The sequence below is a fragment of the Typopeltis vanoorti genome, chromosome 6 (genome assembly GCF_054136105.1).
Source record: "Typopeltis vanoorti isolate ZY-2024b chromosome 6, IOZ_Tvanoo_1.0, whole genome shotgun sequence".
In the NCBI taxonomy this organism is placed as follows: Eukaryota; Metazoa; Arthropoda; class Arachnida; order Uropygi; family Thelyphonidae; genus Typopeltis; species Typopeltis vanoorti.
The window spans coordinates 147,293,860-147,320,906 of NC_143554.1; the positions used below are offsets into that span (position 1 = coordinate 147,293,860).

Consider the following 27,047-nt stretch of genomic DNA (forward strand, 5'->3'; position numbering starts at 1 on the left):
GATTTTCTTAGTCCTTCCCTTCTCTTTTAGCTTGCGGTGTCGAGGAATTTCTATTCACTCAACCGCCACCGAATCAAGGATAAGGTAGTCAGCCCTATGCCTCCCGATGTGTCGTATATCTGCAGATACGTGTGTACGTGCACGGGCGGGTTTGCCTGTTCTCTGACAAACCGGCTGAGAATATTCACGGGAAGGTTTGTCTGTTTTAGGGGACGATAAACCCGAGTTTCCGGGCGAAAAAAAACTACCTTCGTTTGAGAACGGCTAACTCACCTTTACTCGTACATCGTGTATTAATTCAAAGGCTCAAATTGTTTCCCATCGCATTTAAGATTTTTAAAAAAATAATTCATCTAATTGCTTATATTAAAATATACTGCTCAAACAATTAGGGGATATTTTAGTTTCTGTCAGATAATTAAACTTTTCTGCGAATAATTATAACTATTGGGGGCTTTATACATGAATAAATAATTCTTACTCATGGATAAGGAGTAATTGATCAGATATTGTTTACATAATCGATATTTATTACAAATTTAACAAATTATACATTTTAGCGTGAAATAATTTTAAGAATAACAACAAGAATAGCCAAAACGCTTTTGTTAATTTTTAATAGGGCGTATGGTCTCCATTAACAGCCAAAACAGCGGTACAACTTGATTGCATGGACCGGATAAGATGATTAAACACTTCTTGTAGGATATTTCCCCACTCTTCTGTGAGAGCAATTTCAAGCTCTTGAAGCGATCGTGGTAGTACCAGTCGAGCCGAAACGCGCCTACCTAAAGCATCTCAGGCTTGTTCGATTTAATTACAATACGGTGAACAGGCAAACCAGTCCATTCGTTCAATACCTTCTTCTTCTAACCACTCTTGTACCAAATTTGCACGGTGTGGACGACCATTGTCATCCATAGAAATGAATTCTCGGTCAATTGTATCAGCATATGGACGAACTATAGGTTCCAAAATCTCATCGCGATACATTTCGTCTGTTAAGGAACCATTTCTGATAAAATAGGGATCAGTATGACCACCTATACTTATTCCAGCGCATAACATCAAACTCCCACTTTGACGTTTGGGTCTTTCACAAACAAACTGTGGATTATTTCTTGTTCCACTTTCTCGCCATATCAAGATACGTCGGTTATTTGGGTGCAGACTGAACCTGGACTCGTCACTGAAAAGTACACGAACCAATCCTCATTTGTCCAATTGCAGTTCCGTGCCCAAATTTTTTGGGCTTTTTTGTGATTTTCAGTAATTGGAATGAAAACCATTGATCTTCGAGCATATTAATCTATGGCATGAAGACGATTTCGTACTGTATGTGTCGATACCAGCCTCCTTGTTGCTGCAGCAAGTTCGCTTCGAAGTTATATTCCATTAAATGTTCGATTTCTTCTGGCAAGTAATGACAAATAGTGATCATCTGTTGGAGTTGTTAATGATGGGCGACCTTGACGTTGTCTTCGGAAAAGATTTCCCGTCTCCGAAAGCGATTCCAAAGTCACGAAATTACTCTTTGAGATACACGACACACTTTAGCGACAAATTACTTCGTTTCCACAGCTTCTAATCGACCAATGGCTCTTCAAGCCACGGATTCCGGGATATCATGATACTCTGTCATTTTTAACAAAATAGTGGGTGGTAGGTGACACAAATTTACAATTGAAGTGATAATTATGCACCGTGAAAGTGAGCTCAACAAGCCACACTTTTATACCCTCCCCACATGCTAATACGGCTAAGACACGTTTTGACAAGTCTTAACATGATTTTGTTAAGACTTGTCTACATTAAAGTAAATTTAACTTAGCACACTACGCTCACCAAATGTGGCCGTAGTGTGCTACGAACAACAATATGTAAAAACCACTATTCGACCGTCAACACCTTGATGCGGACTTCTGGGCACCAAATGGAATACGAATCTGCATATTACAAACGAAGGTTTACGACATGGGTTTTCATGGTGGAATAGCAGTATACAATAAGCATCGTATTCAGTGGTACAAAGCGCGTGCACAGAGGGACGTGCAAGCTTAGAAAGCTGTGCTATGAATCATGTTACACCCTCTATTGAGAAGATCAATGGGCATAGTAGGTACATGTTGAACGTCTCTTACTAGAGTACGTAACCCGATCTATGAAATTCGGAGGTCGCGGTGGGATGATATGTTCCTGTTTTTACTGCTTCAGTCTCAGATCTCTGTAGTGCTACGAACATTGTACATGGGAAAGTATCTGAACATTTCGGAGAATGCAATTCTTCCTAATTTGTGGTTTTTATACGAACCTAACCATTTGATGTTTCAGGCAAGACAGTGCACCATGTCATACGGCTGCTGCTGCTGTAACTATGTGGTTTGTGGACACGAACTACTCTTGCCTGAGAGGTCTCCACAGACCTCTGATCTTAACCATATTGGACATTAGTGGGATGAACTGGAAAGTGGAGTGATATCAACATCCGTTGACATCACCTGAATCTCCAGTTCATCCCACTAAGATTAAAAAAGTATTCAAAATACTGTAGTTCCCCCTTATTCGTGGTTTCGCTATCCGCGGTTTCAGTAATCAACGGTCAACCCCGGTACGAAAACATTAAATAGAAAATTCCAGAAATAAACAATTTATAATTCCATCGGCAAAGTGGATATTAGATCCAACATTATTTCAAAACTGAATGTTTGTAGAAACTATGAAAGTTTCGTAAGTTGACCTGAGGGCTTACGAGAATACAATCCTCTGCATTCCCGAATTGCCTTTGCTTACACTATTTGACTTAAGTAGCTAAGGCAAATTGGGGATGCCGTGGATTGTATTCTCGTAATCTCTGAAGTCAACTTACGAAACTTTCATAGTTTTAACAAACGTTCTTCGTTGAAATAATGTTGGATCTAGTATCCACTCGACTGTGTAATATTACATTGCCTAAGTGTAGCCGTACGGCTCTTTCTTTTAGTAATAGGCAATTCTTGATTATTAAATTGCTCACAGTTTTGTGTAATTCTTGGTTATCAGATCGACTCTCGTGGTATCAGTGCTTCTGTTCGAGTACCCCTTATTTTACTTATTAATGGTCCAAAAGCATCTGGATCTGGCAAATTCGGACATGCCAAAGAGAAGCTCTAAAGTACTTCCTTTTAAGTGAAAAGGTGAAAGTTATCGACTTCATAAAGTAATAAATAATAATACTGGAATAGAATCTGCGAAAAATTTGGTAAGCTTGTTTTCTCCTAGCTACCATCGCATACGTATTCTTCAACCGCTTCAAATCAACACAATCTTCAAAAAAAGAAGATTGTGTGTACTCTGTTTCTTATTGTTGCTTCATGGGAATGCAGCCTTACGAAGTAGAGTGGAGTGAAGAAAACTAGACAAAGTCTGCTTACAGAAGAGAAGCCAAATAAGTTTTGAAATGTGACTTCGCAAAAGAGAAAACAAAAAGAATTCTAACATTCCATTATTATTATTATTATTATTATTATTATTATTATTATTATTATTATTATTATTATTATTATTATTATTATTATCACACCATGTCTAAATCCAACCCTATTTGCACAAAAAAAAAAAGTTAAACTGTAATAGCAGTCAAAGTCTTTCAAACACGTACCAACAAACAGTAAAATCAACACCTGGCTTGTGACCACTATAGGAACACAACCATGAAACCGCCACCCTCTGTCATCTATTATCTTCCTCAGATAAGCTCTGCTAAGCTTCGAGGAAGAAAATTACTAACTTGCAAGTATCTGTTATACACACTTGTAGTGCGTTATAAATATTATACACATATAATCACTACAGCAACTATGTATGCAATTCATCTGAGACATAAAAAAAAAAAATTCTGTATAATCCTTATTGCAAATACTGTAAATATTATTATTGTATGTAACTTATACTGAGACATAATAAAAAAAAAAAAAAAAAAAAAAAATTATTGGCAACAACAACAACAAAAAAAAATAATTATTATTATTATTATTGAATTGTGTGTGTATGTTGCATTACTGCATTGTATCGTGAATTGTGTGCACATTGGTGCCAATCCATATTTAGCTAGTTTAAAAAAATGTATATTCATAATTATAAAATGTACTCTGCATTTTGTATATCGAATTTTCGTACTGTACAGAAAAGATAATATGTTTTTCATTGTGTGTGTGTGTGCAGATACTCTGTGTGATAGTAAACCTTATCATTTTCATTGTAAAAACAAATAAGTCGTTTATAAAAAAAAAAAAAAATTATTATTATTATTATTATTATTATTATATTCTAAATTCAAAAATTCTGTATAAACTTATTGTAAATATTGTAAATATTATTATTGTATGTAATTTATACTGAGACATAATAAAATGTTAAAAAAAATTATTATTAAAAAGTTAAACTGTAATAGCAGTCGAAGTCTTTCAAGCACGTACCAACAAACAGTAAAATCAACACCTGGCTTGTGACCCAATAGGAACACAACCATGAAACTACCACCCTCTGTCATCTATTATCTTCCTCAGATAAGCTCTGCTAAGCTTCGAGGAAGAAAATTACTAACTTGCAAGTATCTGTTATACACACTTGTAATGCGTTATAAATATTATATACATATAATTACTACAGCGACTATGTATGCAATTCATCTGAGACATAAAAAAAAATTCTGTATAATCCTTATTGTAAACACCGTAAATATTATTATTGTATGTAACCTATACTGAGATATAATAAATTAAAAAAAAAATTATTATTATTATTATTATTATTATTATTATTATTATTATTATTATTATTATTATTATTATTATCTTCAAAAGTGAAATTATGTGGGATGATTTTACAAATATATGTCTATATATATAGTATGGTACAAAACAAATCCAATACTGTAAAACTAAAACGATGCATGATAATCAGTAAATGGGTTTATTAATAAAACCTTTTTATGTTTACACATGATGATATGTACATCCGCAACTATCGGTGGTATCTTCGTCGAATAGGGCATTAAGGACGGTAGAAGACGTGCTCAAAATGGGCACCTTGTCTTTCAAGACGGGTGTAGTAGGTCATGCGATGATTCTTTGTCATCTTGGAGAAAAAATGTTGGCATATTTGATATAGTGTAATTTTATCCCTTAGTTCATCAAACTTTAAAGGCGAGTCCTTGAACATACCCCAGATGAAGGCACGAAGGTAAGTGAGTTGAGAAAAACGTAAAGGGGACTTTTTATAATAATTCTCTTCAAATTGGTTGTGTTCCCTTCAAAATGAATGGAGAAATAGCAATTCCGGAGCAACACAATTAAGCTTGGTAACTTTCTTCAGATGATGTGCTACTTAATTTTCAATTTCGACAATGGTAAACGTTCAACGCAATGTTGTTTTAGTTTCGAAAAGAGTTTGCAAAAATTAGTGCAGTACGTATGATAGTCAACGTAGCAGATATGCCTGTGGGGTTCTATATATCCAAGACTGCTTTTTAGTAGTAGCAGCTTCCCTAGAGTAAACGGCATCGATGTTAGCCTTCGGGTGTAAAGACCCAGAATTGAATTTATCAATTCAATTCTGGGTCGTCATGCTGTGTATTCAACTGAAGGTAAGGTTACCAGCCTCATGCTGAAGCAGAGTCTTTTCTTTTCCGGAAATCACTGCAAGAAATCAATCAGTCATCAAAGACATGCATCGTCCCGTTCTGCCGTTTATCCTTTCGATTATGTTAATGCTTGTTCTTAGGTAATGTGTCATGTTTATCTGAAAATTATAGAATGTACAAGCTCGCAATGCGTTCTATTTCTTAGAAAAGAGATGCAACTTCGAATCTCTTTATTAAATTTTTATTATCATGAAGATTGCTTTATTAAAAAGAATACCTTCATGATAACTACTTTTGTTCCTGACAGATATTAGTAAAGTACCAAAATTAGAAAGAAATTATCGTCTGATAACTAGATGGGAAAATTCCACTTTAAAGGCAAGCATAATAATAAAGATATGATTTGAGTGGCTGTTTCGTCGCTTGTAGAAAGAAAACAGAATTCGAGATCAATAACAAGCTTGCATGAATTTGGAATTTTAAGAAGACATATGTTCTATGGAAGTTGGGATTTATGTCAAATAATGTGTTTATGCGGCTTCGATACAGTGTTTAACGATTTTTTTGTGTGGGTGTGGATGGGTGTGGGTGTGTGTGAGACACAGAGAGAGAAATTCTGTTTGAGCCATTCATACATTGGATGAGGAAGCATCTATACAAAAAAGTAGATGCATTCATTTTAATTATCCTATAATATTGCATTACAGAAAGAATCTTATTTGCTTTTGTAATGTCCTCAACATCGATCTAGTGATATTCGAACCCCATAGCATTGGTTGTATAATGGATATGCTATCCACTCAGCCGTCCACGCCTTCCTTACTTACAGAGGGGAAGGATTTAAATAATCTCACTACATCGGTCAAGCAATGAATATTTATTTCTTTACAGTTAATGCTCGATGTGGTCAGCTGTGCCTAATGTCAATACAGCTGTATCTCGATATACGCATCTTAGAATAAGACTAATTTCCTCAGCATTCAAGTTCCAGTTTACGGATCGCAAGTTGTACTTCCCTGGTGCATAATATAATTGGTGAGTTTCATTACATTATGACGCCATATATTTCAAACTTTTCATAAATGAATGATGTGCATTTGAAATATTAAATTCTGATGTTACTTTCAACCCAACCGATAAACACACTTTGAAAAATAAATATTTTTCAAAAACCTTTGAACAGACTTATTTAAATCAATCCACCACTTTTAATTTGCGTTATTTTCACTGATATTGAGGAGAAGACTGACTTAACATAAATAAACATATTCAAATAATTATCAACAACTTCAAATGCTACTCTTCTGTTTGTAGACCACAGGAAAAAAAAACAAAACGAAACTTTTTCTAAGATTTTCTAACTTTCTAAGTCAGGAGTTATTTTTCTCTATTTGCTAAATAAAAGATGTGCAACGAGTGAGACAGATTACAGAATGTAATGCGATGTGTAATATGTAATGTGATAAACAGTATAGAATTTTGTAGGAAATTCTATACTGATGCAAAATATAGAAATAAAATAGAGATGTAAATAAATAGCTGTAAATGTAATCTAAAACGTTAACATAAGTAGTACAGAATTTGTGAAACACTAACATTATATTAGAATATACAATATAGTGAAACGAAGATGCATGGATCATATATATATATATATATATGCATATAAGTATATTCTCATCAATATACATGTGCATAATGTGAACACAAGATATGAATATAAACGTTTTTGACTTAAAAATGTCAAGAGTCAAATAACATAGGTATCAAATCAATGAATGAAGAAGTGAAGAATGCTGTTTAGACAAAGGAAGCATTATGGAGGCGGCGCAGATGATTGGTAATAGTCAGTTGCATCTCGAGTACAAAAAAGAGGAAGCAAACTGGATGACCTGACTAGTAAGGATAGCAAAAGTGCAGTATGAACAGCAGTTAGCTAATGAGGGCAAAAGAATCCAAGCGAATTTCGTTTGGTTCGTGGGCATTAGAAAAATAATTATTTTGAAGAATGATATCAGTCAGTTATAAATGGTCAATTGAAAACAACATTCGTGTTGTGAAAGTAACCTCATACATAATTTGATAGCAGAGTGAAAGAAGGTACCACTGAGAGTGAGTTTTCGGAAGATATATCAGGATTGGACTGAACCAGATGTTCTTAACTCCCCAGACCTTGTTGGTGTGTTGGTATATCATGACGCTTGTTGAGGGAATGTTCCAGGGATAATAGTTTTCAACAGAGACAGAGAGAGAGAGAGAGACAGAGAGACATAAGACAGAGAGAGAGAATACTGCTAGCAGCGAATCCTGATTTGATTTTAATAAATAACTTAAGTGCTCCTAAACAAGTGGCCAATCTGTGTAGACAGCACGATCTTAGCAATATCTTCTACAGTATATAAAGATGTCAATTCCACTGATGGATGATCGTACATATTAACTAATGAAAATTATGACAAAATAAAATTAAATGAACAATCATAAAGCAATAAATAAACAAAAATAATAAATTTCGTTTAATCCTTTAATCAAGTGTGATCAAACAAAGTTTGCGCCTGAAGTATCTTGAGGACTGAGGCAACTCATAGTGAAGGTGGACCAAGCTCTTATCATAAGTAAATATGACCTCTCCATAGCTTCTGCCTTAGTATCGCCCCTTCTGGGTCTGGCTCCCACTGACGATACCTCAATAAAGGTCGAAATCGGTCTGGGTAGACCTTCCCTTAATGCATAGCATTATACATGTCCGCAAGGAGATGTACTTTGCATTATGGCAGATACTGAGACAGGAGTGATGAGAGCTTGGGCCGCCTTTACTACGAGTTGCCTCAGTCCTGAAGATACTTCAGGCGCAAATTTTGTTTGCTCACACTTGGGTAAATGATTAAACTAAATTTATTATAGTCTAAACAAGTGTAACATAAACTTCCAACATCGTTCTCTAAATCCGGAGTAATTTAATAATAAGGTGGTACAACTTTTGGCAACTTATATAAGTAAATGACCTCTTCGTTGCTCCTGCTTTAGTATCACCACTTCTGGGTCTGGCTCGCACTGACGAGACCTCAATAAATGTCGAAACCTGTCTGGGTAGTGGCTCTTCCCTTAATGCATAGCATTATATATGTCCACAAGGAGATGTCCTTTGCATTATGGGAGATAAGACAAGGAGTTAAGGACTTGGCCCACCTTTACTACGAGTTAACTCAGTCCTCGAGATACTTCCGGCGCAAACTTTGTTTGCTCAGACTTGATTAAAGGATTAAACTAAATTTATTATAGTATAACCAAGTGGAAAATCAAATTCTAACAGTTGTAAATAATATTTCAGCAAAAAAAATGCAATTATTAACCTAAATGAACAAAGTCTGGTATCGTTAGCTGTTTTCCATATTTAAATTACACTACAATGAAAATTTTACTCGGTTATTCTGTTTAAAGTTGATATATAAATCCTTAATTTTATACCTTATTGTAATTCTGTTTAAGTATGGTAAAAAGTACCATTTCATGAGGAAAACGTAATGAATTTTTAAGATCTATAAAACCACAATTATATGATTACCGTTGTGTACAATTCGTTACAAAGGAATCATTAATATATATTTGGGTTATAAAATATATAACTCAAATAACGATTGCGTTATATATATGTATAAATATTATTGGAAACATAGATTTCTGCTTCATTATGTATGCAAAAAATATTTAAGATTTTTATTCACCAGGAAACGAAAAAAAATGAGTGTATGTGTGTGACTGAGTGGGTGAGGAGGTGGGGGAGACATCAATAATACCCAGTAGTTAATTTTTTTAGAAATTGTCTCTGGGGGGAAGGCACCACTGGTATCCAGTAATTAATTATTTAAAAAAATGTCTAACCGCTACTGGAAACATACAGATTTCTGGTAAATTATGCATGCAAATTCAGGGAAATCTCATATTCTAGTTATTAATTATTTTAGACAAAATAATTAAAATATTTAGACAAAATAACTCACTACTGCTACCTCTTGACAAAAAAACGTGAAAAAAAGTGAGTGTATGTGTGTGTTTGTGGGGGTAAGGAGGGTGACCACTGATATCCAGTTATTAATTATTTTAGAAAATATCTAACTGCTGTCTAGTGACAAACACAGAATTCCAATCTGTAATCATTAACCATAATGCCACACTCAAAGCAAAGGCTCACCTCACGTCACTGACAGATGGTGGTATATCCCATAAGTCCATGCTCTGAACATTACTCAGAATTCCATGCTTGAACCAAAAGAAACAACGTGATGTAATCAGCACCTGAGCTCAACAAACCATAACCAGAATTCAATACGCAAACCATTACCCAGAATTCCACACTCGAACCAAAGATACAATGGGACGTCAGAGGTGGATGGCTCTCCAGGAAAATTTCAACAATTCCATGCTCTAATTATCATCAGCTCAATGACGACATTTATGCTTATTTTATCTCTAACCATCACTCTGAATTCCATACTCGAACAAAAAGACCCAACTTGAGTTCACAGAGAGTTGTGACTCTTATATTATCTCTATTAGATACCATCACAGTCAATTACATACGCGAGCAATTACCTGGAATTTCATATTTGAACCAAAACAATGATGTCAGTTGTCTAATCAGCCAATGACGTCACTTCTCCTTATCTTACCCACAACTTGATCTTGTTCAAAGTAACCCCCTAACTATTGATATGATTATATTATTCGTTACCTGATATGTCCAAAATATTTATACAGCTTAGCATCAAAGAACTGCATGATAACCAATATGCATTATTATTCTTGGAGAGATTGACATTATCATTCAAGTTCTATTTGTTTGAAATAAAATATTTGGTTTTCTATGAAAAAAAAGGAAAAGCATTTCGCATGATTCTGAAGACCCAAGTTTAACCCATTTTCCTTGTAGAGTACCTTTATTGTCTGCTAATCAATCATTATGTTAGCAGATAATTTTACTTTTAAATATTATTAATCGTAATAGATATATGTTTGAATTCTATTTATTTTCTCATTTCCTAAATGAAGTGTCAACACATGCCAAGCAGAATTTTTGTATTTAAAAATGGGAGACGATGCACAGCGACTCTTTTTAGAAGACTGCATTATAATGATGCAGCAATAAGAAAGAAAGAAAACACATTGCATTTTTCCCACGTAAGTTTCACATAAGTGTGCGTGTGATGTTATCGTTGATTTTAATCATGTGCGAGGTAATGACAAATTTTGAAAGAAGCTACAGGAGGAGAAGACAGAACCATTCCCACCTCCCATTAAGCGCAATGTTGTGATATAGTAGTGGTATGGAAAACAAGGAGCATATTTGTTTAATTCATTGTCACATGCTCGATTACGTACACATTCAGAATAAAATATTCTTTCGAAATAAACTATCATATACAGAACTATAGTTGCACTGATGATGCATGTTTTATGTAATGATATTTCATACACAAGTGGCTTATTGTTGTTCTTCATGCATTGTCGATCATAACCTAGGTCTCATGTGCTTCGATATTCCATGCATGTTGACATGGGTTAGTGTCAAATACGGTCTTAATTTTTACTATAATTTTTACTATCATGTTTAGTTTGTGAGTGTTATAGGCAGTCGCTCTATACGCTAATTCTACTGACTAAATAAAATATATTGTGGGATTTAAAATATCCTCACATATTTTGGTCTTCTTATTGTCGGTACAACCGATTCCCTTGACTTGGGAATTTTCTAATTCAGTGATTTCCAAACTGTGCACCGCACAAACGAGCAAGCGACCCAAATGTTTTTGAAAACGTTTCCTAAGATATTAGGAGAGAAATACTTATTATTTCAGGACCAAGTACATAATAAACGGAATTGATACGTATTTCTGTTTACCTAGAGGAGCTGTCAAAACTAAACTGAGACACTAAGTCTGCAGTCTACTGAGAAAGTTTCGGAACCTCTGCTCTAATTCATCTGCCATCTCCACTTCGTGTAGTATCAGGTCCCATTTTTCCCCTCGGCGATTTCTCTACTAAGAGATCTTCATGGAACTGTCTGTTTATTTCAGTATTAAAATTGAATAGTTTGAAAGCAACAAGAGTTTCACAACTTAAATATGCTATATAGCTATAAGAAGGTTTCGTTTTTTCGGAAGATGTTTCAGTCACAATGGTTTTGCAGATGACATTGTTATTTTATCAAAAAAAATAAAAATGAAAAGAGGTTCGTAATATGGTAAATGAAGTTGTGGAAGAAATCAAGACAAAAGATATAACGATTAGCTTTAACACAAACTGATGACAATTTCAGAGTAAATTGAGATCAAATTATCAAATAATACTGATGAGATTCTATTAGATTATATTTACCTCAGTGAATTACTTTGAACGATAAAACTATAAAGCAATAAATAGAAAAACCACATGAATAATCAAAGCATTAACATTTTGGCCTTATAAAACAACCTGTAAAAATGAAGTATAGTCCCATTTGCATTATTGATGTTTGCCTATGGAAGTGAGACATGAGCACCGACTACATCAGTAAATGACAAAAATAAAGACTTTGAATCGAAGAATAAATCTTAAGCAGATTATGTGTAATAAATTTTCAATCTCATCATGAAAACAGAAAAGCTATTTTTATATTATATTGCTACACGATTTCACAGTAATCTGTAATATATTATTATAATATAATATATATATTATATAATATTATATATTATATTATACTGGGGACTCCGCCCCATGACGCCTAAGGCGCCCAACTCCCCGTGTTCGGACTGATGGGCCGGTTCTCCTTAAATTCCGATGACTCGAATTTTGAAGACTCGAAACTGCGTGTAACCACTGAGTTTCAAAACATTTCAAATAATTTGACAAAAACGTTACACAAAAACGTTACATAAACACGTTACAAAACAGTTACAAAAAACGTTACATAAAAACGTTATACAAAAACGATATAGCCTACATCCGTTTCAAGCCGACGTCACATCCGTTTCCAATTTCAGCTTATCATTTTATAATATAGAGTAGATTACAATAAAACAATACAGAACATTTAATTGAATTTATATTTTTCTTCTTATGGTTGCAACAGATATCAAACTCTGATCGCTAAGGGGAATTTAATAAAACAGCAGATGAGAATCACATTTTCTAAAGACAACATTTTGTTGTCTTTGCAAACGTAAACGAAACATTTTGTTTCGCAAAATTACAAACTAATCGCATGCAAATTTTCAACAAAGCGAATATTAACTGACTCGACTCTAAATCGTTTCTTACACTTACTCTTTTCCAAGGATACAGGAGACGACACGAGACCTGACCACAGTAATCCAGATGTGGACATATCAACGCCTTGTAAAGAAGAATAATTATTGTACGCTATCTTGTACACAATATGCCCTCTGAACTGCAACTCTCTATGCTCTAATTTCCCCAAGTCCTTAGCCTCATCAATCTCTTGGAGTACCGTTCCATCAATGTGGCATACAGCTTATAATGTTTTAAACCCAAAATGCATAACTTTACACTTTTCCACATTGAACTGACATTCTTTACCTTTTGCCCATTTTCCAGCTTATTTATATCGTAATGCAAGTTCTCTACATCAGCTTGGCTAATCGTTGTGATACATAACTTTGCATCATCGTCAGCAAACAACTGAATATTCTCGTCACTTCCCATTTATATAAAAATTAACCAATAAATGTCCAAGCTTTGTGGCACACCAATGGTCACCTAATTCATCCTTAACTTTGCTTCTCCATAAACTATTTTTGATGCTTGTCCAAATTATCCATTCTCGTATCTACATCACCAGTTTACTATCCATCCTGTTTGTTCAAATTTGCGTAAGAGTACATGGGGTTTGCTGTCAAAAGCCTTAGTAAAATCCAGTAGTATTATTGTGTAGCCATTCCCCTTGCCCAACTTAGTTGTCACTCTATTATAAAAAGTTAATAAATTACTAAGACAAGATCGACCGTTAACAAAACCATGTTGGTCCACATGGAGTATCATATTCTTATACACCCATTCCAGGATTCGGTCTTAACCAACTTTTCCCATACGTTTACCACCACACCCGAGATGGTGATCTATACAACACCTCGCACCAGTTCTAAAAGAATCATCGAAAAGGTTAAAGTCAGACTTTCAGAGGGCTAAATGCCGAAGCTTGCCTATTGCCCAAATGGTAATTGATCCTTATGGTCCCTTGCCAAGGCCATTGGGTGAAACCTCGCCCCACCAGCGTTTCTATTACTCTCAAATCCAGATGGTACTTTATTCAACTCACCTATAGATAAGGCCAACCTACCCACATCATTCTTCCAATTGTTGCATTGATGACCTGGGCAAAGTTCCCTCCACTCCACAAAAAACGGCTCCCTTCCTGTGTTCCAAAGTGTTCCAACAAAAAGAAATGCGAAGACTCCTTACAAACCTGAACACAAACAAACATCTGGTGTTCCATCTATTATCATAAGCAATTGTGCTCCAGCACGAACACCTGTCCTGTACCGTCGAAACACCCATGAAACTAGTCGTGATTTATTAAAGTTTTTTGTAATACTTTTTCGGATTCTAGTCAGTTAAATTTTAATTTTATAAATGTATACATCCCGAGTCAATCCTAGTTACAACAATATATGTATAATATATATATATATTTATTTATGTATATATTCTTGTGTAGTTTATTCTTCATATTGTCGTGGGTTCTTGCTTGTAGTTTTGTTTTGCGTGTAGGTGACCTCACAAGGTTCAAAATTAGTTGACATAATTTCACTTTTGAAAAAAATGATCATAATAATGATAATGAAATGTACGAATTCTATTTAATTTGTTTTGTCATTTGCCAAGTCAAGTTTCAAAACTTGGTAGGGTTCTGTGAACAGATATGCTGTAGTTTTAATCAGAAAACCAGAGTAAGAGCCACTCTTCTTTGGAAGACTTCATTATCATGCAGCAACAATAAGGAAGAGAGCACACACAATCTTTTTTTTTTGTTTTTGTTTCACAAACATAAAAGTATTTGTAAAATTTTGGCTGATTACAGCCATATGTGGACTAAAGAAAAATTTGGGGAAACATTGCAGGAGTGGCAAACAGAATATTTCAATTCTCCATCAAGTAAGTTGCTGGTGGCTTTGGAGGTATCCTCATACGAAGACAGGTAACGCAAAAAATTTTAAAGAATTCCACACAGATCCTATTCCAAGAAACCCCTGTGTCTTGGAATAGAAAATTCCAAGAAATTTCAAGAAAAGTCTTTGTGCACAAGAAAATTCCTGTGAACAAAACTAGTCACCTGTTTTCGCCGCATTTTGCCCCTCCGTATACACAATACCACATACTAAACGAAACTGATCTCTCTTTTTTTTTTTTTTTAAAAGTCGCTATAATTACTAGTCTCTAAGTGGGTTTTTATACCTATAAGAATTGCTCTATATCTTGCTTACAATATTTTCCCGATAGGAGTAGACCGAATAATTTCATTGTCAAAATTTTCCTTTGGAAACTTTCTTACGTAATTTGTGTCTGAATGTCTTTGTGAATTTTCAAGCTTCTTTAATCGGAATTGTGATCTACTTCCTATCTTTTGTCCATGCTGATTATGAGTTGGTTTAAAGTAAGGCCTTTGATTATTTAAAACAGGGCTTTCATTTCAGCAATATATTTTCATGCTCTGTTTTGAATATTATAAATAATCTCCCTTTCCTTTAATTACAGTGACTGAATAAATCATCATGCACTAAGTCGACTTCATAATTGTTTTATTTACATATCACTTTCACTTCATTCAGTAAGAGTACAGTTTTTTGAATGAGAAATTTCTTATTGAGAGAATCACATCTAACTGAATATTTTTTACACATTATTAAAGTTGGATGTTGTTTTCCCCTAAACGTACATTTTTAGTACGATGACTACATTTAAATCTTCATAAGAGTAGCAACATACTCAAGCAATGAATTTTCACTGCTTCTGTTAGTAAAATTCATTGAATGTAACGTTTTAATTCGTGAAATGAAAACATTGACTGTAATATATTTTATTGCCATTCCAATACGCTGAAACAAAGGATAAACTCCAAATACAAATTGGAGTATCACGTCTGCAAAAAATAACAAGAATAATATTTCTACAATATAAAATTTATTTCTGAAAGACACGAAATTTCTTAAACTCACTATATATATTTCTTAAACTATTTATAAAGCGCACATAAATCTTCGCAAAAAAAAAAAACACTGTGTGATCATGGCGAAAGATTACAACTTTCTATTTTTAGTAACATCTAGTACAATTTTAGATTAGAAATAATTTTCGAAGTTGAATTACTTTTCAAAAGCATTTAATCATTGATTATAATGTCAATTTTAGATCAATTCAACATTCTCTGAAAATTTAACAGGAGAATTTAAAGTTTTTAATATCCTACTCTACTAATTCTGGAGACCGTAAAAGAGCAGTTGAAAAATAATATTCTTAAAGACAGGAAAAACGGCTCCCAAAATAATAATGTAGTCATAAATATATTTTACAGATATACCATTCACAATACGATACACACAGGATAAACATCCTTCAATTTAAATTTAATCATACTTGTCTTCACTTTATAAGCAACTCAAATGTAACTAAATCCACCATCCACTGACTATCTGGTTGTACATTAAATTTTAAATAAGGCTCGTTACAATATGCTACTTTCGGGTTGAAATCATTTTTATATTTCCTAAACGTTTGACTAAACATCGCAGTCATTTGAAATTTGTCTCCTTTCTTAACATACAATAGGGCAGGATTTATTGTATTCAACTCCGACTCACCAATAATATCTTTGAACTCACAAGAAGAGAGTGATTTTACACAGACTAATTTATTCAGATATATATCCGAATGAAATATAACCTTAACATTTATAAATGGTTCCACAAGCAGCATTGATTTCTCTAGAATTTCAACTGTGAAAGAAATCTTGTTATCCACGGAAGTGGGCATTTCGGATATTATTGAACTCCAGTCTAAATCTGTTTTTTCGAGAGTAAGCACGGAATATATTGAATAACTTCTAGGAATTTCACTGGTACTGCCAATGAGCGGATTAAATCCGTCTATTGTGTCGCTTATTCCGCTTCTGCATAAGAAGGGTGCAATTTCGGCAATTGTAAATAATTCTGTTTTGGTCACATTAGCGAGCTCGTTTGAAGACATAAGAGAAAACCTTATGCATCGGAAAATAGGCGAGAGCACGCTTCTCAAACTTTGTTTAGTTTGTTCCTGTTGTGTTCTCGAGAGATAATGTGCTCCCCATTTTTGAATAGAATCAAATAGAGAATATTCTGACTGAAGTGTCATTGTTCCTCTGCACGCAATATCCACCACTGTGTCCATTTGACATTCCAAGAAATCAGTTGACTTAAGAATGGTTTCCGTATGTCTGTCAATGATGTCGAGACATTTATACATGGTTTGAGAAAGATTCATACTTTTAGCAAATTCATAAACTTTGCATACGCATCCTGACTCTGCCCTCAAATGTCCCAAAAGAAATTTTTCAATATTTTCTCTGAGAGACGGTATTTGGTATTTTTCTGCTACGTGAAACATTTCGATCGCTGTGTCTACTGAAGGTATCGAAATTTCATCTGTGTACAGGTATCTGAAAATAATAAAAAAACTCGATGAACTTAAAATTTATAAATCTGAAAACAAAAATCATAAGTACAGTTGCACTGATGAATTAGTTTAAGTATTGCCATAAAGTGTCTGAAGAGGTGTACAAATCTCGAGCTCTGTCAGATTCTTTGAGGATATCCAACTGCATCGTCTGTGCCGATGATGTTGTACAATTAGAGAGAGATGTAGGTTCGAATCCTATCAAGTACGTGAGCATAATTTTAAAGAGTTGTCGTTTTGAACTAAGGTAAATTCGATGACCCTGCATTTAAATAGGGCCATCTAACTTAATTGGGCAATTTATTTTTTCTCTTGAAAACAGAAATCGGTCTCTCTCTCTCTCTCTCTCTCTCTCTAACTTGGCATCTAAGGTTTCTAACCAGCAAGAACTGTTTGTTAGTTGGAATTATTGTTAATACTAAGGAATATTCACAAAATCGTTTGAGCAATAATTGCGTTCTGTAGGATCAGAATGGTTGAATTCTCTATCGATGCAAAATCTGCCATTTTAAACTGATTGAATCATTACAATCAGCACATTAACTTATCTTCAGTGTGAACGTTACTGGAATCTAGGAGCAATAAGAAATTCAGAACACAGAATCGTACTTTCTCTCATGTTAATTGCACCTATGATGGAAAAGTTTCGGATATCCGTGTTTAGGATAATAATAATTATATATTCCGGAAAGTATTTCATTTCGTTTCTTGATATAAATGTCTCATTGACTGTATGCCAACTCGAGAATAGCACTAATGTGAGGTAATACACATTTTGCACCACAAAACATTATTGTATCTTAAAATTGCATTACATAACTATTTAATTTTTAATATTGATAAAATTGTCAGTTACAATGACTAAGCAATTAAATTGCTGCTGCGCAATAAATGCAGCATTAAAGTTAAAATATAAAGAGTTCAAAAATAATCAGAAAATCTAATCTGGCTGGCACAGGTTTATTTACTGTGCAGATAGAGAGCTCAAAGAGTAAGGATAATGAAATGATTCATGAATATAATCTATTCTGAACTGATTTGATATTTTTCTGCCACGTAACATACTATAATCGCTGTATCCAATGAGCGCATTGAGATTTCATTTGTGTGCAATACCTGAAAATAAATAATGTTGACGAATTTACAATTTTTACACTGAATACAAAAAATAAAACCTACAGATGTTTGCATGTGTAGGTTTTCTTTTTTGATCCTATTTTTTATGTCTAAAAATGTGTACACATCTAAAAAATATTCCTCGTGTTGGCGGTAGTGACTTATTTAGATATTTCCTTTAACGTATAGTAGACCCAAAATTAAAAACTTTATATATATATATATTCCCCCTATTATTTGAAGTTATGGAACTTTCCAGTTTTGTTAAAAACGTAAACAAAACGGTGTACACATAGTAGGAAGCAGTATTGCATCTCAGAAGTTGAATTCAGTGACTTTGAGAGAGGTGTCATCGTTAACTGTCATATTAGTGGCATATCAATACGTGCCATTGCCGCTCAAGTGGAGCATCCAAAATCAACGGTTGGCAATGTGATCAACAAATGGAGATTTTCTGGTATCACTAGTGTAGGAAAACACTCAGGGTGGCATCTTAGAATGATGACAGAGAAAACAGGGTGTTAAAACGGAGTGGGCTCGAAAAAACCAGATACAATCGGCACATACCATCCGTGATGAGTTCCAGAGCGCTTGTAACACCATGGTGAACATTAATACTGTAGGAATAGAACTACAATCGCACAGACCATCCGCAATGAGTTCCAGAGCGCCTATAGTATTAATGTTCACCATGGTGCTACAGGCGCTCTGAAACTCCATTTATTGGATTTACACTGAAGAGCAGTGCCACAGAAGCCGAACATCACAACAAAGAACAAGGCAGCTCGTCTGGACTGGTGCAAAGACTGTGTGAACTGAACAATTCAACACTGGAAACGGTACTCTGTAGGATTAATCCTGTTTCACCTTTTCCAATCGGATGGTAGGATGTGGGTGTGGATAGCCTGGTGAACATTTGTTAACACAGTGTGTTTAACCACAGTTAAATTTGATGGTGGAGGATTGATGGCGTGGGGTGCATTCAGCTAGTCTGAAGTGGGACCAGTAGTCGTTGTCTGTGGTTCCATGAAGCAGATTCATATTTCGTACCTTGATATTCTGAATAATCAGGTTCTGACTACACTATGGAGTTTTTATGGAACGTACCCGTGTTACTCTCAGGACGACAATGCCCCATGTCACAAAGCTTCAGCTGTTATGGAATGCTCTGAGGAAATTTGCGTTAAAAGACTGTCCTGGCCTATTCAGTGTCTGACCTCAACTCTATCCAACACCTGTAGGACAAATTGCAGCGGCGACTGAGATCCAGAGCAGTATGTCCTCGATCTCTCGCTGAGCTCCGTGCTGTTTGCTGGAGAAATGGAGACAAATACTACCTGATGTCTGCGTCACTTTGGTGGAAAGTCTCCCCCAAAGGGTAAGGTGATCAAAGCCAAAGGTGGACATATCCGATATCAGAGTTAGAATTTGGCTCATCCAGAGAGCCAGGTACTCAACCAGGGCAGGCTTTCGAAGGTGATATTCATCAAATTTCTTTCTTATATTTAATTTAAAATATTCACCGCTTACTTGATCGGGATGTTCAGTGTCTTCCTTTGAATGAAGACATAGTTGACAAGTACCTAAACTCATATTCCTTTTGAATGTCCCGTCAATTAGCTTCCAGCGATCGCTCATGATCCCAAGGTCTCCTCCACATACCCAGATCTGCCATGTCTTATAAAATGTCTCCATATCTATATTTTAATAACCACTTACATTATAGATAAGGACTGAAATCGTAAGGTATTTTATCCATTTTGCAAAGATTCAGACCCAGTTACGATTCTCGTTACTCGGTGCTGGAATTTTCTGACTGTTTCCTAATCTCTCTGGAATTCATATAACCATATCTGAGAACAGTACTCCACACGGAATCTTATCAAGGACCCATAAAGCACGAGAATTACTTCTTTACATCTGCAAGTTAGTATTCTTTTAAACAATGACATTTTTATCCCATGCGGTTTTAATCCCCTTGGCAACCGCTGAACTCGTTACGTCGCTCTCCAAATCTGTGATCACTTTATCAACTAAGACAAAAGAGTTCCGTCGTTTATAGTCTTAATCTCAGAAGTTTTTACCTGTCTAAGTCTTTCACTAGGAAACATTCCCTACCGTTCTGCCTGAGAAATCTCTCCTTCAATCATTTTACAAATTCACTGTCCTTCCTGTTCTGACCCAATATTGATCCGAAATACTTGACCTCTCCCTTCATTGTTCAACAAGAGGTGACTTTGCAGTTCTACTTCACTTCATTTGACCTTGGTCTACAGCAACACCCAACAGTGCATTTTGTCTCTTAAACTTCTACAGCGTACAAAACAGTTTAAAAGGCTTTGGTTATATTATATCATAAATTCCGAATCTCTATTCTAATTGATTTCATTTCATTTATAATCATCGGCAAAAATATTTCTCCCATTTTATTTTGCCAATGCACGCAGTGACCCGAAATGTAACCGTCACATTCAGAAGGATATCCTCATCTATCACCAGGTCTGACTAATCCCAACTATTTTTGCTTACTTTTATTTATCAACGATAAGAATTCATGGCGCTTACTTGTAATGCTTTCTGACATTCCGTATCATCACTATGACTGACCACTACTCTGATGAGAATTCAAACAACTTTTAAAACCTAATCAATAATCATTCATCACAATAGGGGAGACGCGGGCGCACACACGCACACACACATACACATACATTCATTACTCCAACTTCACGTCTTGCATTTCTTCAAATCTCATGAGACCAAACTCTTAATCCATCTAAATCCTTCGAGTCCATCCCTTAAGTATCTATAATACATAGGATCTTATATATATATATATATATATATATATATATATATATATATATATATATATATATATATATATATATATATATATATATATATATATATATATATATATATATATATATATATATATATGTGTGTGTGTGTGTGTGTGTGTGTGTTTGTCCGCGCGGTTAGCTGAATGGCTATGCCCTTCGTAACTATATGTGAAGAAAGGAGTGTCCTGGATTTGATTCCCGTCGCTAATGTGAGGAGCTTAGGATCATTCTCAGACATAGCCAAGTTAGCGGGTCTTTGGCGTGGACAGCAGGGGTTTTTCCCAGTTTATCTGGTATTTTTCATGCCGCAACCAGCAAACCGTCCTTGAGATCTTAACGCTTCTACAGTTATAGGGTTAACAGCCTTTTCTTATAGTTGCGAACCTCTGCAGTTAAATGAATAGAAAACCCTGAAAATCGCAAGATAAAAGAGGGAAGAAAGAAGAAGATATATGTGACATGACTGGTTTACTTGGTTGAGAGACATATTTTTTAAAGATTGATGACTGGATATGGAGAGAAAAGTAAAATATTGTTTAATAGCACAACTACTTTCGTCTTTAAGCAAACTACTTCAAGTGTATGAAAAATGAGAAAACCAAAAAAATCTTGAAGGAATAAACTTATAACAAACAAATCGTTAGTGTACAAAGTTCAACATTATAGCGTTGGCGTTTTGACATTTAAAACTGTTCTCTGGATAACCTCATTGTTGGGCGTGCGCGTGCGTTCAGATTCTCGTGAAAGTCAATGTTGGACAGCAGCACAATGACAGTCTGATAGGTTGTAACTGAGGTTGTTGTTGAGATGTATGCGATTAAGGATGATTTCTTTAGATTCTACTATCGTTCTTTCTAGTTCAGAGGAGCAACGAAAAATATTTTTTGATTTGTCCAATAGAACTGGATGGATGAAGTTTTCTGCATTAGAGCTAGCAAAAAAAACAGAACGTGGTTGACAGAGCACTAGTCCTTATTCTGCTGTAAGTAACTTCTCTTTGATGTTCTTCAATGGACAACTCATATTAATTCTTAACTCTTTCATTTCTCTGTCAAAATATAGTTTATCACAGTTACCCCAGATCTGGTAGACGCCGGGATATTTATGGTTGTCATGTGTCATGTGTCACACTTAATTATATTTTTTAATGATTCTACTCTCTTCTTGAACAAGAAAAAAAGAAACATTTCAGAAAGGTAGGATAATGCCATGTTTTGTTCGATGTTAAGCTACCAATGTTTCACATTGAGAATCGATTATCGCATCTTGAAAATATATAAAAAACATACATATCTTTTCATCAGTACTTGAAAAATAAAATACCATTTGTGTGAAGGGCAAGGAATAGACAGATAACTATCACCATTCGGAAACAACAACGGAAAATGACTCACGTGAGCATAATTTGAAATGCGTCTGGACTAACGTCAGGAATCTTGATCTCTCCTTCCTCCTTCTGAGGACCGTAAAACATGGCAGCAAACACTGGACTGGCCATCGCAAGAAGCAGCTTATGAACCTCCGCTATTACTCTGCGTTCACCCTCACCAACCATTATGGTGACATCAGAATACACGGGATCCTTCAACAAGTTACGAAGTCTTTCTTTGACTGTCGCCATAGCGAACTGAAAGGATAAAAGAATATAATAAGTCACGAGCCCTGTTACTGGAGTAAAAAATGTTTGGTACTTTTTATTTGTATTTTAATTAACTCATGACCTAAAGGTTCTAAGAAATGATTTGCTTCATTTAAATCAAAATGGAAAGTCAAGCAGAAAGAATGTTAATTTGAACATTTCTTTGACAAATGGTGAGATGGCTACAAACTTGAAAGCAAATATTATTATTATTATTATTATAAAAAAAATTAGCGAATATGAAGAGTTTGTTAAATTTAATAATTCAAAAGTCGAAGAAGTCTTACAAACGGTAAAAGACATTAAAACCAGTATTAACGCATTAACTGACAGGCAGCACAAATTGATAAAAGACACATCAGAACTCCGTCAAGAATTTAATTCCCTGAAACTGCAATATGAAGTTTTAAACCAACAACAACACAAAGAAGACCTTGTCATAAACGGTCTTCCAGAAACTGAATCCACAGAAAATCTCAGAGACGTAATTTTAAAGTTAGGCCATGCAATTGACATCCCCCTACAGCATAATGATATTCAGACCTTGTTTTCTGTTCTTATATATAATGATATTCAGACCTTGTTTTCTGTTCTTCCTGGGAAACCGATAAATCGGTTTCCCAGGAAGAACAGAAAACAAGGCTCGCCACGACCCGCACCAATCATAGTTCGTCTGACAAGCAAGGCTACAAGAGACAACCTCATAAAAGCCAGCAGACTAAAAAAACCAGTAGTCAAGGATTTAAATGCATCGCAAGACAATACGCCAATCTTTCTCTCTGAGTATTTAACACCTTTCAATCAGAATCTTTTGTACCAAGCAAAAAAAGGAAAACAGAAAAAAAGTATCAATTTTTATGGATCAAAGACGGCAAAATATTCTTGAGAAAGTCACAGACTTCAAAGTCTATACAAATAAAAATTTCGGAAGATATAGACAGGTTGCCAGAGTGAAACAAAAGACTTCAACTTAGTTAAATAAGAAGATCTCAACACAACAAAAACGAATGTGAACCATCCGATAGATGTAATTACACCAGAATACATCAGTAATTGTACTTTCGAATCTCTTGATGCATGGAGACAGCACATAGTACAAGCGAGAGGTCTCTGAATCTTGCATATTAACATCAGAAGCATCCGAAAACATTGGTTATTATTACAGGCTTATCTGAGGAATTACACTGATATTATTGGTATATTGATTCTTACAGAAGTATCCATAACTAATGACGAAGCGACTGCTTTCCAGATTCCAGGCTTCCAACAACATAGATCATGCCGCCAAACAAGAAGAGGGGGTGGAATATTAATATTTATGAAACAAAACTTAATAGCAAAAGAAACGACCTATCAGTTTGAGCATGCTGAAACCCTCTGCCTCGAAATCATTAATACCACGAATACACATCATCCCGTAATACTAAATGCTATTTACAGGCCACCAAACCTAAACATGATCAAATTCCTACACGAACTCAAATGCTGGCTTTCAAGCCAAGAAATATGCTCAACCGAACACCTAATGATAATTGGCGACATAAACATAAATATTGCAAATGAAAACCAGAACAACACTGTACAATACCTAGACACACTATCCATGTACAATCTAATACCAACAATAACATCATGTACTAGAGAAGAAATATTCGGAAATACTATCACTGCCTCCTGTCTAGACCATATAAACGTCCGAGCACCACCAAATAGTTACACTGCATCAGTCATAAAGTGCAAAGTAGCAGACTATTACTTCAACCGCTCTAAACCTGCGCACCAAGACAATACCAATGCAATGTCCCACAGAAGAAAAACGACAGAAAACAATAATAGACGAAGAAATAATCAACCACGAAATAAGAAAAACAGACTGGGAACACCTGGCATCAGATTCAGTAGATATCTTATACAACAACATTAAACTCACACTGGAGGAAATATATAAGAAAGCTACAAAGAAATCCGAATTTAATCAAACACAACACAAAATCCTTGGATAACACAAACCTTAATCCTAGAAATACACAGAAAGGACGCATTATGGAAAGAATTAAAGCGATATCCAAATAACACAACTTTAAAAACTGAATATAAGATAACAAGGAATCGCCTTACAACACAAATCAGAAATGCAAAAAGAAGCTACTATAGAGACAAACTAACGTCCCACAAAACAACATGAAACAAACCTGGCATCTGATTAATGAGATGCTAGATTCTGTTCCCAACACCACTGCCTCTGAAACCATAAAACACAGCTTCATGAAAGACGCAAAACCTATCCAACAACTAGCAAATGACTTTAACCAATACTTTGCAGACTCCATCCAAGAACTTCACAGAAATATTCCCCCAATCACAAAACGAGACCCTCCACTTGGACCGCGATCAAAACAGACATTATGGTTCCCAACCATAAAAGAAGCAGAACTTCTCTCAGCAATACATCAAATCAAACCAAACAAAGGCCCAGGAATAGATGGTATCAGACCTAAAGATATAAAGCAACATGCAACTAGTTTAAGTCCTATTCTACTAAAACTAATAAATAAAATATTTAAAACAGGACAGATACCAAGTATGCTAAAGACCGCCATAATCACACCCATATACAAACATGAAAAAAGAAGTTTAATCAGCAATTACAGACCCATAGCAACATTACCAATTATCAATCAAATTATGGAGCGGATCATACTGAAGAAACTCACAGTATACACTGAGATCTTTCATATTATCCCCAAAACACAATACTGTTTTCAGAAAAATAAGGGAACAACATCTCTCTTGGAAGACTTTACAGACATAATTAATACCGCCTTAGACAAAAACAAAATTGCCATGGTAGTCTTTATAGATCTAACTAAAGCATTCGATACACTTACACATCAAACCTTGTTAGAAAAGTTGAGGCATGTTGGAATAGACGGGCCTCTTCACATGTGGTTTACAAACTACCTCCAAAATAGAAAGCATATCACACGTATTGGCTCAAACCGAAGCAGAGAGCTACCAGTAACCTGTGGAGTACCACAGGGAGCTGTACTCTTCCCAACTCTATTCAACATTTACACGCACGATATTAATCAGTTACCACTCAAAGGTAAGATATTCCAATATGCAGACGATACAGCAATAATATCCATCCATAATAACGCAAACATAGCCCAAACAAATATGCAATATGATATAAATCTGATCATAGACTGGCTCACGAAAAACTCCATACACCTAAACTCAAAAAAGACAAAATTAATGATATTCAGAAATCCACTGACTCGACCAGTTGATAACAAATATATAACTACCCAACATACACTTTCCAACACAACAAACACACAGAACAGCAATACCACTACAATCACTTAGGTTGAAACAATACGATACCTTGGAATTTACTTCGATGCAGATATGAATGGAATAGCCATATAAACCATCTACACAACAAACTCCGAACAATAAGTGGCAAACTCTACAGGTTAAAAGACATAGTTCCCATATGCCTAAAAACACTAATATACAAAGCACTATGCCAAAATATACTAAGATACGCTATAACAACGTATGCTTTCTGTGCACCCTACAAATTAAATAGATTAATGTCGCTACAGAACAAAATGACAAAACTGATCTTTTGGGAACGAAGAGAAAATCACGACCTTATAAACATTGCAATGGCAGAACACAAAATACTGACAGCAAAACATTTATGTCATTATGCAGCCTTGCTAAAACATTATTTCGATGCCAACTACAGGACAGTTAGAAATACATACCGTATAACAAGACCTCAGACTACTAATTATATCATATATAAATACAATAATCACTACGGAAAGGCCACGCGAAACTTTTACATCCCAGACATGATAAACAAATTACCTTTTGAATACAGAAACCTTACAAACTACAATAGCCTGAAAAGAGCTCTAAGGACATACTACGAACAAGAAACACGCACCCAAAATACCATACAAACTTAATGAAACAATATATTCGTTCAGGCTTCCAGTTCAGCGAATCATCAATACATTCCATGTTATTGTGTGTGTGTGTGTGTGTGTGTGTGTGTGTGTGTGTGTGTGTGTGTGTGTGTGTGTGTGTGTGTGTGTGTGTG

General features: G+C 35.0%; 1 protein-coding gene across 1 annotated transcript in view; it reads right to left on the bottom strand.

Annotated features, from left to right (window-relative positions):
- Nucleotides 1-17,546, bottom strand: part of LOC150106054 (BTB/POZ domain-containing protein 6-like) — a 179,193-nt gene extending 161,647 nt beyond the window's left edge. Inside the window, exon 1 of the mRNA XM_090393804.1 lies at nucleotides 17,536-17,546. Within this exon, the coding sequence (XP_090249930.1) occupies nucleotides 17,536-17,543 (8 nt within the window). The 5' untranslated portion in view covers nucleotides 17,544-17,546. The remainder of the gene's footprint in view (nucleotides 1-17,535) is intronic.
- Nucleotides 17,547-27,047: the final 9,501 nt, after the last annotated feature.